Raw genomic sequence first — 14,154 nt, 5'->3', positions numbered from 1 at the left:
ACCGGTCACAGTCAACCAAGCACCACTTACTGAAATACAGCAAATCCATTCCATGGATGCATTCTAATGCATGCCTTGTGCCTGTGAGTCAAAACTCGCTTATGATTGGCCAGTTGTATTGTCAATCCACCACTCCAAACCAGTGGTTGACTCCGTACTCCTAGGACCACCGACCACCCTTGAACTCTATTGGCCAATACTGTTGAGTCCCGCCCTTCTTTCCCTACAGTACAGTCTATGGGAAAAATACAGGTAACAGCTGGATAGCATTAGCGTAGCTAGGACCCTACTAGTCTGTAACACTGCAGTTTACTAGTTTACTATTAGAAATCGCGACAACTTTTGTAAACAACTAAGAGCGCCTTTAATATAACACACACACACAAAAAAACAACAATAACGCTTGGGTTTTTAGCGCCTTTAACCTTTGTGGTAAAGCTAGTCCTCTGTTTGCGGTATCTATTAGCGACACACACTCATGTGCTTTACGAAGAAACTACTAGAAAAATGTTTAGTACCTCAGTCTTTTCTGGCAAATGAAGAAAAAAAATTGAAGTTACAAGATGAGTGGAAATCATAGACGGATAGAAATGGACCTGGTAAGATATACAGAATTATATGTACAGTTCGCGCTATTAATGATTGGAAGAATGTTCATCTTTATGTCTCTCTTAGGCTTTTGGATCATCGTCAAAGTCTTATGGGTCATCCAGAAGTATTGTCAGAAGAATTGCCACAAATCTTCCCTTAGCGCCCTGCCCTCGTGTCCATTTTCAGGTAACTTAATATGTCAGTTTTTGTTCATTCAAATGTCAAAACATATAAATGACAGAATATCTCAAAATGTTTGTAATTATTTCAACAGACAATAACCTTTACAAACTATTTTGTGCACATTTGTATTTGGAGTGCCTGTTATGTTTTTAAATATCTGCAGTATTATATTTTCTATTTTAGTATTTTCAGGTAGTCTTCATTCATTTTCATTCCATTATTATCAGTTTTCTACCTTTATTACATTTTTACATCTCAAAACCTTTAACACCCTCCATCTTTGGCCTTTCATTTTTCATCTCTCCCATATTATCATATTTCTGTCCTGTTCTGTTTTGATTCCATCAGTGTGCTGACAATAAACAATCATGAATCTGGGACAGGTTTCAACTCATAATATCTAATCTAGCCTTTTCCTACCGTCTAACCTTTAAAACAAAAGTATGATGACATTAAACTGACCTTGAAACTTTTATTACCGTCTCTGTTTCTCTCTTCTCTGCCCTTCCTTCCAGCTGTCCTGTATGTCAGGAATGCAGCATGTCTGCTCTAGGTCAGTTCTCTGGATCATTGCTGAAATATTTAGGCCAAGAGCTCTTTAAAAAAGTTTTGAAGTGCTTATTTTTTTAATAAAATACTGGCATTAATATTGATTTCCTCTTGATAAAGGAGCTAAATGACATTGTAATGTTCTAATTGCTTCATTAATCGCTAGGAGATGTCTAAACTGGTTTCACTGGTGCTGTTTACTTTGCCGTGGCTGTAAAAACATTTGGCACTTGTTCTGCTGTTGTAGGCTAGTTCTGACATTGTTTGAGTGCTTGAGTGTCTGTGAGGGTTTGTTTGTCGTTGTTGTGAGACTTGTAAAGTGCCCTGAGCAGGTGTTGTAATTATTAACTGTTCTTTAAACTGTCTTTGGGTCGTGTAGCTTCATCCATTCACTGCAGGAGCGAGTTTCCTCAACAGTTCAAATGGGCCAAATGGACTTGTGGTCACACTCGCTGATGTGGGCTGGATGGACAGAGAAGAGAGCGCTGGCTCTGGCAGAAACAGGTGAAAATATTTCTAAATTGATTTAGAAAACAGAAATTTGAATGTCGTAATTATCATGTATGTATCTGTATGTCCTGCAGGTTTGAGACAGATTCTGGGTTGTTTTTCCGTACCCAGCAGCGCAGACCCCTGAGACGTCGGCGGTCATTACCCAGCGTGCACCAGGCTGAACCTGCACCACAGAGTCAGACAATCATCAACGATGAAGCCATTCAGAAAATCAGTGCTCTGGAGACTGAGCTGGCCAAACTCGGAGCGCAAATCGCACAGATCGTTCAGGCACAGGAGCACAGCGCTCAATCCACAGGTTAGTTGCAGTGCTACTTTAGTATTATTAGTATATACTATTTCAGTATTTATTAGTATTTTGAAGTAGCTTTTATTTTTATATTTGTAGTTTACATTTTAATTTGTAGTTAGAAACGGTCTTAAATCAGAGAAGAAAGTCTTACATTTATAAAGTCATGGCATTAAATGTTGCATGCATTGCAAAAAAAGAATATCTTACTCAGTATTTTTTTGTTTTCCAGTAGAAAATCTTAACTTCCTTGAATCAAGATACATTTACTTGAGATGCAAAATGAAGATATAAATTCTTGTTTTCTGAGAAATGTAACAAAATTAAGTGGGTTTATGCTTGAAACAATAACAAATGTCTGTCAATGGGTAAGAAAAATAAACTTGTTTTCCCTTTGAAAAGGTAATGTTTCTGACCCTGTAGGCAGATATTTGTTCTTGTTTTAATTATACTCACTTCATTGTGATTGATTTCTTTGTGTCCCTTTCAATTTATTCCATAAATTGTCTTTAGTTGGTCTTAAAAAGGCCTTAAATTTACCTTCACAAGACCTGCAGAAACCCTGTTAGATGTTTTTCATATTTTCCGGTTTTCTCAGCTTTATTTCAATGAACAAAAAAATAGTTTTAATATTTTTAGTTCTATTTAACAGCAGAAACGAATTAATCCCACACAGTACCAGTACTTGCAAATGTATAAAAAAATAGATTTATTCACAACGTTGATTGATTAATTGTTGATTAGTTATATTTAACAACAACACTGGATAGTTGTTCTTTATGCCCCAAATATATGCCACAGTGATGTTACCGTTAAGCTTGTACGATACATGATTGCTTGCAAAGTGTTGGCGTACTTGCATAAGTTATGTTTCTGGCCTCAAAATTGTATTTTACTTTTTTTTTGATATATAGACAATAAAATAGCACTCTGCTAGTATTACTACTTTTTACCCATTTAAAGTCGCAATTTTTGCATTGTTTCAGCTCCAGCACCTGGTGGTCCCCCTGTGCCCCAAGCTCCACCAATGACTCCAGTTCCTCCTCCACCACCTCCTCCTCCTCCTCCTCTATGCCCCGGCATGCAGAGGAGCTATTCCGCCATTGATCTCATCCGAGAGCGGCGTGGGAAAAAGACTGAAGAAAAGACCGTACTGGACTCGGCACCTAAAAAGACAGAGCTTCCCAACATGCTAGACGTACTCAAAGACATAGGCAAAGTGAAGCTGCGCTCAGTTAAGAGGTGAATGTTACAGGGCTTTATCTGGACAGTGATGGCATACAAAGCTGATTGTAAACACTTACCAATAGAGTTCATTTGTCCTTTCATTCCCAGTCATCAAGAGGACACGAAACCAAAACCTGTTGAGCCCACAGACGCTGCAGCATTAATCGCAGAGGCCCTGAAACGCAAGTTCGCTCACCGCTACCGGAGCGATAGTGAATGTGATGGCAACTTTAACTTGATAGATCCTGAGAATAAGACCCATGTAGAAACACCAGAGGTAAGAGAAATCACTTGAAAAAATTATGTATATTGTCATAGTGCCATAGTCACTTTGTGCCATTGCTTTTCCAGTTTGGACAGCATATGTTAAAATCAACTGGAAGGAGGAAACTGTACTAGGATGGAGCAACTCATCTGAGCAGGTTAATGTAGTTAACCTGATGTCTCATAATTTTCAAAAACCGGCTAACTTTTCTTGTTAGCCCTCAAAATGTTGTTAGTGTTCATTTAGGTGAGCATGCAAATGCCAAACACTATGCAGTCAATCTGGTTTCCCTATTGGATATCTATGTAATTTTGCACTTTGAAAAGTTCAACTCTATCAATGCATTTTGTACAACAGCCAGTCCCATCATTAATGCCAGTTATGTGAGAAATGCCTTCTTTTTGTTGGGTTTTAGGTATGATTTTATAAGTGGATTTATTTGGATCTGTTGGAAGGTCAACAGTGCAAGTATTCAACCTTGTTGGATTCCTCTCATTTGAAGGGATAATGTTAAATGAAAACACCAAAGTGTATGGATTGTTCTTTATCGGTAGTTTTATGTGTATTTTTAACACCTGTTTGCGCAGAAGTTGTCTACTTCAAAGGTACAGTTCATACTTTTCTTTTTGTTTTAGTTACTTCAGGTTTTTCTGTCATGTAACCACTATAGCAATTATGAACCACACTTTTGTGATCATAAATAAGATTTAGATGGTGCTGTCAGTAGTTGAAGAATTCTTTAATGAGAGCTCATTTAAAATCCTTTTAAGCTTCTAATTTATTATTTTGGAACATTTACATGATATGGTTCTGGAAGTAATGTAGTTATTTAACCAGTTTAATAAATACTTGAATAATGTAGTTTTGTTTGTCTATGACATATCAAGCTTGCTATCTTTAGTCCAGTGCCGTTTAATTAGACTTCAGTCTATCAGCAGAATTGTTTGACAGTGTTTGTACCTTTAAAATGTCTGTATTTTTGCACATATAACTAAAAAGTGTCTGCTGCGCACCAAAAGTCAGTGCATTTGAATTATATTACAGTACAGGATTTCTCATTTCAAAGATTTATACTGGATTTAATGGCCAGCACATAGGAAGAGTACCTCAGAATTGAAGGGAATCTCTTAGTTGAGACATATTTTTGGTTTTATTATAGATTGTGATCATTTTTCTAAATGGGTTGATTTTATTTCACACTACAGAACCATTTTTAATGGACTTTCATTTCTTGAATAAACCTAAAACTGTCAATCTGTGTCTTCATTTCTGTATTGAGGCTTCTATTTGGCTACATTTTGACACGCTCATCACATGATTAAGTTCATATAGAACAGCGTGACTGCATGCTATCCGGTAGAGAAACATTTTGTGAGGTTTTATTCATCAAAAATGCAAATGCAACAAGTATGTATCAAAAGGTTATACGGCAAAGCCTTTACAAAATGACTTGACACATAGGTCGTCTCCCCAAAATGGCTGTTACAACAAACTGTAAACAGTTTTTTTTTCTTATATCAACAGTCTTACAGCACTTAAAACAAAAATACAAATCACCTAAAATAAAGCACCTCTTCTCTTTCAAAATATCAAGAGAAACACAAAAAACAACTGTCCATTCTGTACAGAATCCAAAACAATTCACAAAAATAGAATGTTCAATGTTAAAAATCAAATCATTAAACCAATTCTCCATATATTAAAAGAAAAAAATACCACGACAAAAAGGCAAAGGATCAGACAGTGCACTAAATGGACAATGGGATGATTTAAAAATGAAAACGACAGCTGGTTTGGTCACTTAGCTTTGTGCATAGATTTAAGGCATTTTGTAGCAGTTTTCCAAAGAGACGAGAATGGCTTCGAGACATTCTGAGAAGGACTTATTATTTTTCTTTACAAAATACAGAGGAGAGAGGGAAAGAGGGGTGGTGGCTACCTACAAAAGGCACCTTTTACTTCTTTGTTTCTCCCAAATAAGCAGGTCGGTGAAAACCTGAGCAAAATCCATGGAGTCCGTTCAGCTACATGTCCCGTGACAAGATCCTTCTTCCACGGTCGAAAGGGTTCATCTCTGCCACCTTTCATGGAGCGACGTTCTTTCGACACATTGTCTGAAATACAGGGGAGAGAGATGCAATGGAGCACAAATGGCATTCGTATGGCATCTGATGCGTCACACAGACGTGGTTGCAGTCCGACAGATTGCGTTGATCATCAGCAGTAGGCTTCGAAAAACAACTTACAAGTGGTTCTTCACATCTGTCCTTAAAAGGCAATAATCACAGAACTAACATGATTCAGTTAGAAAACAACATGTGTAAACAGTCTTCAGAGGCAGCAAAAGGACTGGGCTCTTCACATTTGTATTTTTGTACACAAGGAGGAAGATTGATTTGCAGAAGCACTGGCACACACTCACACACACTCGCGCGCATTCGATTTCACACATCGTCTCTTGGTGCGGTTGTAAAAGCCTCTCCTTTAAATACTCAAGGTGTTTCAAATGACTTTCAGAGCAATTAATTGTTTCAAAATGGCACTTTAAAGCCATAGGAGGGGGTTCCTTCCTACCCCACATTCCCTTGCAGTCTTTAATCAAAGCATCAGAGTTGAATTAGTAACGCCCAAAAGAAAAAAAACAAATAAGGTTAAATAAATACATCACAATAATTAAAAGAAAACAAAATTGCAGCAGTAGCCAAATGAGGTATCTATGTATTGCTCTATGTTGAAGGGTAAATGAGCATTTAAAATTAAATAAATTAAATCGACCGAATGAACGAAAAAGAAGAAAACAAATCATCAGTGGTTGATTGGAGATGGGTGGCGTGACGTAAGATGTTTGGCTGAGGGCAGTAGAGGTGTTCTGCGAGCGATGGGGTGTCATGACTCTTGGCTTCCCTGAGATAAGACTCTGGAACTGGGCTCTTCTGTGGCACGGCCCGGTTCGGACTCCCCTTCCTCGGAGCTCCCTGACGCCTCTGGCTCCATGGCACTCCAACTGGCCTTGTTCAGGCCCAAATGGCCGAGCATGGTCTGAGAGAGCCGTGTGTCCGAAAAGCGCGCCCACTCGGCAAACAGAGGCTCCACCACGTAAGTCATGAAACCTGGTGGCAGAGAAAAAGAATCAGAGGCAGAGATCACTAGATCAGCCAGACCTTATAAATAAATCATTTATCGTAATGATAATTATAATGCGATTATTACATAATTACTATATTATAAACACACATAATAAAATACAAAACAAACACAAATTTATATATTTAAACATTGTAATATTATTACATTGTAATACTATTATTACTAGGTATAATTATAAATACTATTTATATATTATTTTACACACACACAAATATATATATATATATATATATATATATATATATATATCTTTTCCTTTTTAAGGCAAGACACTACATTTAAATCGCAGCAATTAATCACAGTGCATTAAAATAATTGTTTTGTATTACAAGTTTTCTGAAAAGTTTAATTATGTTTTATTATCTTAATAAATATGCACTCATATGCACACATTTCCAGAACAGAAATCTAAACACTGGATAAAGCCAGGTTCAAAATTGTTTCATTTTGTTGATATATTAGATTTAAAGCTTTCACAGAAGGGATTTTATTTATTTTATTCAATTTAATAATGAATTACAAATTTTGCATCTCTTTTTATCATTCTATAAATCAGAAAATACTGTCAACAGCCAGAAAAAAAAAACAATTCAACATATTTTTAGGAATAAAATGTTATAAATCAAGCAAATGTCATATGAACAAGCACCTCTGTAATACTCGTCAAAATATAGATAAGAATAAAACTACAGTTAGGTTTATGTAAGTGCTACTGAAGTAGATATTTCTGGCTCATTTTGAGGAAAAAGGCCTTTAAATATGTGTATTGAAATCTACATACACAAATAAAATATAATAAACACTTAAATGTGTATTTTTTAAGTTTTCTTTCCACTAGTCTGAAACAAGACAATTTAGGGAAGCAAAATAGCTCAAATTCTCAAAACTGACCAGTGCCTGAAAAAAACTGTAGTGTCTTGCCTTAAATATATATATATATATATATATATATATATAATGATATTTTATTATTATTCCTTTTCTCCCGTATTCAGGGGAGAATATTCCATTTCTTACCGATTTGAACACTGGCTATGGTGTTGGCTTCACTATCACACAGTGGACTGATTTCAAGTTTATGCTTCTTTTCAATGTCACCTAAATAGGATGATGACAACAAAGCACAATGATTACCTTTTGAACACAGTGAACTAACAGCACACGTAAAGAGCATGGTCATCATGAGAACTGGGTACCTTGGTGGAAGAATTCCTCCGTGACCTTCTCACTCCACTGTTTGCTGAGCTCCCATGGTCTACATGGGTTACAGATATCCGCACACTTCAGGGCCATCTGGAACACACGCGAATTTATGCCCAAAAGTGTCTGTCTTTATTTAAAAATATGGTATGCAGTCCCTTCCATTTAAAAACGGGACATCACAACTTCAAGTACATTAAAGTCAGCATTAGAATTTTTTATAATAATTTTCCTTTTTTTATTTAAAGCAAACATCTCAAATTTTTTATTTTATATCTCAAAGTCAAAGCTGGCATATAAAAAGTATATATAAACCGCATAATGTTTGTTTTTAGTGACATTAATACTGAATTGCAAATTCCCACCTGCAGAACGAAATGTCGATGAGAAGCGTTTCCTAAACACAAGTCGTTCTCATCCAGATGTGTCCTGAACCGGGACAGGTACTCATTCTGTCGGCTGATATCTGTGGCCAGAATGAGTGATCCCAGCTGCCTCTCTATACTCAGACTGTTAGAGACGCCAGTTATTGTCAGTCAGTCATAACCGAGGTCATTTACATAGAGAAGTCTTAAAGAGCTAGTAGTTTTGTTTTTTTTTACAAAAAGAGGTCGAAAAATAGAATGGAAAAAAGATGACTTGTTTGTGTTGTAATAAGCCGTCATTAATATTAACAAAAATACTTTAGGCTAAAAAGAAATGGAGATAGTAACCTGTCTTCCGCAGGAAGACTGGAAAAGAGTTCGGTCTCTCTGAGCAGACCCACTGCAGACCTCCAGTGATGGTTCTCCAGAACTGAGGTATTCTACAGAGCGACACAAACACACCTCAGTGCTGACTGACTTTGACATCTTTACAAATACAGTAATTTACTTAGAACATAAAGAGGATTGTAGCACTAATGATGTGCTTAAATCCCATTGGATGCTGCTCTAACCCGGTACAAAGCTGCAAGGTAATGGTTGGTTTTGATGAGGAAAGGCTGGTTGACTCCAGGGTGGTCCAGATCGTGTGTGGCTGCGGCCAGCAACCCTAAGAGGATGTCGAATGATGTGAGGGACTCGGCGAGCTGTGAAAACACACACAGACGACTATAAGACTACATGTAATCAACAAAAGTGAATTTAAGGTACATTTAATACAGGGACAATCACCTTGGGTTCTCTCAGGTAACAGTGCATGGCCTGGGTGACATCAGCAGCATGGACTGCATTATGGTAAGGGTTCTGATTGTGGTAGTCTTCTTGAACCAGAACTGAAATCAAGAGTACAACATTTAAAGTAATTCAGCAAGATTAGTACAGTCAGTATATTAGGGCTCCAGCTAATCGCCTAAATCGATGATGACAATCAACAACTAATTTCATTGTCAATTAGTTGGATCGGTGCACTGTGGCACGCAGAACCTCCACCAGTGAGGTTTACAGTAACGATAAATTCATTTTTATTATAATAAATATATTTTTTAGAATTAGTAGTATAAATTGTGGAGGTCACATAACAACCCAAATTTGTGCAAAGTATAGAAGATTTTTGTTTGGAGAACTGTGCAAAATGTGGAATAACATGTATTTAATCAAATAAAACTGTGCTTTTTAAAAATAATATTAATGAAAGAAAAAAACAGTTTCAGTCATAAACATAAAAACACTTACCTAGAAATCGACGCAATTTAACCATGTCTAACTGGAAGAGCTCAATGAGGCCATACTGGTTCAGCAAATTAAATGTCAAGAACACAAGACCGTTTCCTTAAAAACAACAAAGAATATAAGAGGAATGAGGAATTCGGCAAGGCAAGGCTTCATCTTCAAAATTGCACAGCCACGATTCAACCAGCAGGTGGCAGAGCTGACCACAACTAAATGTGAAGTGTACCTATACAATGTGGCTTGCTATAGTGCAGGAAAAGCACAACAAATCTCACAAACACAGAGATATGAAGGTTCTTCAGAATCAAAATATTTACCATTTGTAAGTCTGTCAAAGAGGAATATATCAAAATTCCAGCTTCCAACCCTTTCAAGCATACACTGTGAGAAAATGACAGTGAGAACGCATGAAAAATCAATAGCTGATTTGGAAACCATACAACAAATCCTGAATATTCAACGTAAACTAAAGTCACCGTTTTTTTAACACAGAGTTTGTTTGTGGTCCCATACCTTGGCCTGACCGCAGTAGTCCTCGTCCAGGATGTGGAGGGGGTTGAGTTGAGGCGCTCCTCGCAGCAGACGGGACGAAAGCAGGTGTCGCTGGAAACTAAAGAGCCTCCGGATTCTCCGAGCTGGAATCGTCCCTGCTGACTCAGCACGGGCTGTACATAAACACACACACACACACACCAAAAAGGACATGGAAATTCCATGATCCAAAATGTCAGATAAAATTGGTATCCTCAATAATTAAGCTGAAATTGCTCTCTCACTGCTGTTTAAAACTTTGGTTGCTATCGTTGCGATTGTAGCACTCAGGCAGCCTACGAGAGGTCACGCCTGACTCAAGCACAAAAGACAAGACCAGTCTGAAGAGAGTCTTTAAAACAGTTTAATTTCACTACAACAAAAGAGCAATAAATCTTTTCATGTGCTAAATGTACATTCTCCTGAATTCAGCTCGCCCACATTGGTAGATCAACAAAGCCTGAGGGACTATGAGAATTGGGGAAAATGCCTTTAATATAATTAGGTTAGAATATATTAATGGGATAAGAAACATATGGGATATCTGCGTCAGTGGGCACAGTATGGGATAACACATGGGATAATGGGAAAAGAAACATAACTGTGAATGAGAAGCGCCACTTAAAAATAAACTAGACTCCATTATGATTTTTTTTTTAAATAATAAAAATGTAAATAGACATCACTTTCAAATTGACAAAAAAATAGACATTTAAAACTGTTTATTTAATTCATGTTTTCACTGAAGTAGGAATGTGTGCGAGTGCTGGATTCGGTACTTACTGTGCAAAGTGCGGAAATCGACGCCCAGGTACGGGTGCGAGCCTCTTCGTTCAGGTTCAAAGCCTACCTGACTTCTCACTCTCACATCTCCTAGAAGGCATCAACACAAAAGTCCTCAAGAGATTTGTTAGCAAACATAACATTCAGCAGGTTACAGGCCTGGATACAGGGGGACAGAGAGACAGATATACACACACCGCCGATGGATGGGGAAAAGGAGAGGACAGGAAACAGACCATGCATCGCCATGCCAGAGGGACTTATGCATTAGTATTCAGATGGCTAGGAGCAAAGGAGGACGCATGGAAGAAAGACAAGCTTGTGCTTCAGCCCAGGACAGAATGGAGAGGAAATCAGAGGGACTTCAACGAGGCTGGCCAAGGCTCTAAAGTCACATCTGTTAAAAAGTCATTCAATAGGCCTTTTCATCAAACTCTGGCCGTGTGTGTGTGTATTTGCATGGAGAGTGAGAAGGAGGGGGACGCATAAACTTTTACTGAGTAATGGCAGCCTCCAACATGTCAGTCACTACTGATTGGAGTTCATGTGCAGTAAAAAAGTAGTCAACGTGTAAATGTCAATAAACAAAGAATAAAACAGCCTCCCACCAGTATATTTACTTACTTGAAAACAGCTGTTTGAATATTACACAAGCTCCTATCAAAATACCAAAACTGTGAATTACAATTACATAAAAACACGATTCAAATGAATCAAAAAAGATACGAGTTTTAAACGAAACACAACAACAACAACAAAAAGCAATCATAGAGTCGGATCGACCGTACAAGAGTGTAGCACATGCAACAGGTGAATCAGACAAAAAAAAAAAAGAGAAAAATCAGACGGAAGCTATTTGGACATGCAGAAGAAAAGCCGCGGAGGTCGAAGAAGCAAGACCACATCCAAATTATTGAACCAAAAGTGTGCTCTCGTCTTCTGTTTTTGCGGCAAACTTCTCGTACGCAAACCAGAACTCATCTCCTGACCCACAAATATTATTAGAAGACATTTTAACGTGAGAAATGACACTGATTAGACTGTGCCCACTGACTCAGGTCTTTAAGGAGGAATGGTGTGGAAAGTTATTAAAGGGAAAGGCCGTGAAAGCGAGTGAGCGGGTTTGTCTCTCCTGGTGGTGAGATGTGTTGGTTCATACCTGGTGTAAACACGAATGAGGGTTTGATTGTTTTGTTTGTCACAGCTTAAAAACAAAACAAAAAAAGAAATTACGATCAAATATTAGGTCAGGGTTAGCTTTACTAGGTTTTTGGCTACATGCTTGAGGCGTGATGTTACTGAACATGTAGAGACTCCAGGTTGTTATGATGTTCTAGCGTATTGCTAATTCATGGTACAGTGACAGAAAGCAGAGCAGTCAGTGTGATTCGTGAAGTGATGAACTCGGATGTGATGAACTAGTGTAAATGCCAGTCAAACGGATTTAATGTGGAACCTCCACATACTTAGTAGTCCACTGTTGTTTAAACTCTCTGACAGCACAGATCACGGGCCTCATGTATAAAATTTACGTAGGTTTCATCCCCAATGGGAAACTGCTTAAAAATGAATCGCACACAACACAATCGAGATGCACAGATATTGAAATTCTGCCCAATATGGTTAATGCACAGCTGATATAATAAATCTATACAATCTATATTGTTAAAAACAAGAAAAAGCACAGTAAAAATTACTGTTACATGCACATGGCATCTCTCCGACATGCACTCTTAAAAACAAAGTGCTCTCAAAAGGTTACATTTTTACCATAAACTATGAAGTGCAATAGTGCCCGCCAACTATTTCAGTAGCATTGGTTCTGGAAGTATTTTTGTCATTCATTTTTCCCATAAGGATTTTCAAAAAGTCTTTGTTAAAGCCTTATAAGCCATGAACCAAGCCCACCAGCTGCAACATTAAAAACGTTTATTTGTAACAAAAAAGTATTTGAAAATCAGACAAAAAGACAAAGATACAGACTTAATGGCTTGTACTTAACGGCTTACGTGAGGGAAACAACTACAATCCCATGAAGCATTGCAAATGACAAATTGAAAATGGTGAAATATAAAACTACTCATTTAAAGTTGTTAATTATATCTATAGAAACTTTTTTTTTTTTTTTGAGGGAGAGAGCAAAGGGAAATTCCCTGCAAGGTCTTTTGGCATGATTTGCTGGTCTAACTCTCTGATTGGTGCCATTTTCCTGCACAGCATCATGGGTAATGTAGTTTTCACCATGAATTCCATTATTACGCAATTATTTTAAAAAGCTCACAACAGGTCTGTCTTTAAAGGTTTGTAAATTATCGTTAAAAAAAATGTTATGTCCCTATGGAGAAAATGAATGAAGTTTTTACTTCTGGAACACAACGGTTATACTCTATTACAATTCCTTTCAATTAGAAAAGTAAAACAATATCCAACAGCAGGTGATAAATATCCAATAATGACCAATATCTATAAATAAAAACAACAAAACTGACATAAAATAGTAATAAAACAGATTCCAAAACTTGCATGTTTTACAAGTTCACTTTACAAATCCTAGTTAGCGCATAAAAGTGCACAAATGTTTTATTGCATTTCACCATCCATACACGTGACACTACTGCGTTTCACAATATTAGAAACTAGAAAAAAAATGATACAGGCTATAAAATTTCAAATGTGCTGATAAGAGAGATGATTAACTGCAATAAAACTACTCTTAATCACTATCTCACTTTAGTTTCCCGTAAAATGTCTAAATATACTTAAATTCAAGATAAATTCACCTGAAATCAAAATTTCCAAAGACAAAACAATGACTAAGCATAAACCTAAACTGATTCCTAGGTTAATCCAACATGGGATTGAGTATGTGCTTTTCGATGTGCATTTTGTTTGTACGCAACGTTTAAACATCAGGCCCTGTCAGATCTTTCAGTGCTGTCCTATGAAGTCAAAGGGGCACAGATAAAACTCCTGGAGCCCTGGGATCAGAAATCAGGCCGAGTCGGGGCTTGATAAGTATTAAATCAAAGCAAATTTCACAGAAACGCTAAGCAGATCCCAGTTGAGGAATGACTTAAGCTGTGGATGTAGTGAAGAGATTATCAGAGGCTTTTTGACTGATGGTTGACGCTCTCCATCCTCTCTGTTACACAATCTGTCGTATAATGTGCTGCGCTTGGTAACTTCCAGTGCAGAGCAATACATCTACCCTGTGTCTGAATTTG

General features: G+C 37.3%; 2 protein-coding genes across 9 annotated transcripts in view; one reads left to right on the top strand and one right to left on the bottom strand.

The window, feature by feature from the left end:
- The first annotated feature begins 234 nt into the window (after window positions 1-234).
- LOC107663679 (mitochondrial fission regulator 1-like) lies at window positions 235-3,789 on the top strand. Of its 2 annotated transcripts, none has more exons than XM_016453955.1 (7): window positions 235-599; window positions 676-777; window positions 1,703-1,827; window positions 1,908-2,134; window positions 3,112-3,367; window positions 3,461-3,629; window positions 3,704-3,789. In XM_016453955.1, exons 1-7 carry the CDS (start codon window positions 564-566, stop codon window positions 3,749-3,751), a joined length of 963 nt encoding a protein of 320 aa, XP_016309441.1. In that variant the 5' UTR covers window positions 235-563; the 3' UTR covers window positions 3,752-3,789. The 2 variants fall into 2 exon arrangements, with proteins under 2 accessions (XP_016309441.1, XP_016309440.1); XM_016453954.1 differs by having other exon boundaries at window positions 3,106-3,367.
- A 68-nt stretch (window positions 3,790-3,857) lies between these two features.
- The window catches only part of LOC107663678 (high affinity cAMP-specific 3',5'-cyclic phosphodiesterase 7A-like), a 41,224-nt gene continuing 30,927 nt past the window's right edge, over window positions 3,858-14,154 (bottom strand). For 3 of the 7 annotated variants that reach the window (XM_016453947.1, XM_016453948.1, XM_016453952.1), the window contains 13 exons: window positions 12,090-12,134; window positions 11,555-11,587; window positions 10,931-11,020; window positions 10,130-10,281; window positions 9,934-9,997; window positions 9,620-9,715; window positions 9,119-9,219; window positions 8,902-9,033; window positions 8,678-8,769; window positions 8,330-8,474; window positions 7,961-8,057; window positions 7,782-7,862; window positions 3,858-6,727 (listed from right to left, as the gene is read on the bottom strand). In XM_016453947.1, coding sequence (XP_016309433.1) covers window positions 6,504-6,727; window positions 7,782-7,862; window positions 7,961-8,057; window positions 8,330-8,474; window positions 8,678-8,769; window positions 8,902-9,033; window positions 9,119-9,219; window positions 9,620-9,715; window positions 9,934-9,997; window positions 10,130-10,281; window positions 10,931-11,020; window positions 11,555-11,587; window positions 12,090-12,134 — 1,352 coding nt within the window. In that variant the 3' untranslated portion in view covers window positions 3,858-6,503. The remainder of the gene's footprint in view (window positions 6,728-7,781; window positions 7,863-7,960; window positions 8,058-8,329; window positions 8,475-8,677; window positions 8,770-8,901; window positions 9,034-9,118; window positions 9,220-9,619; window positions 9,716-9,933; window positions 9,998-10,129; window positions 10,282-10,930; window positions 11,021-11,554; window positions 11,588-12,089; window positions 12,135-14,154) is intronic. The other 4 variants (XM_016453949.1, XM_016453950.1, XM_016453951.1 and 1 more) reach the window with 4 other exon arrangements.

This window comes from Sinocyclocheilus anshuiensis, unplaced genomic scaffold (assembly GCF_001515605.1).
Source record: "Sinocyclocheilus anshuiensis isolate Anshui unplaced genomic scaffold, SAMN03320099.WGS_v1.1 scaffold928, whole genome shotgun sequence".
Lineage (NCBI taxonomy): Eukaryota > Metazoa > Chordata > Actinopteri > Cypriniformes > Cyprinidae > Sinocyclocheilus > Sinocyclocheilus anshuiensis.
The sequence above is the reverse complement of the archived record's forward strand: the minus strand, read 5'-3'. Positions and strand labels throughout refer to the sequence as shown.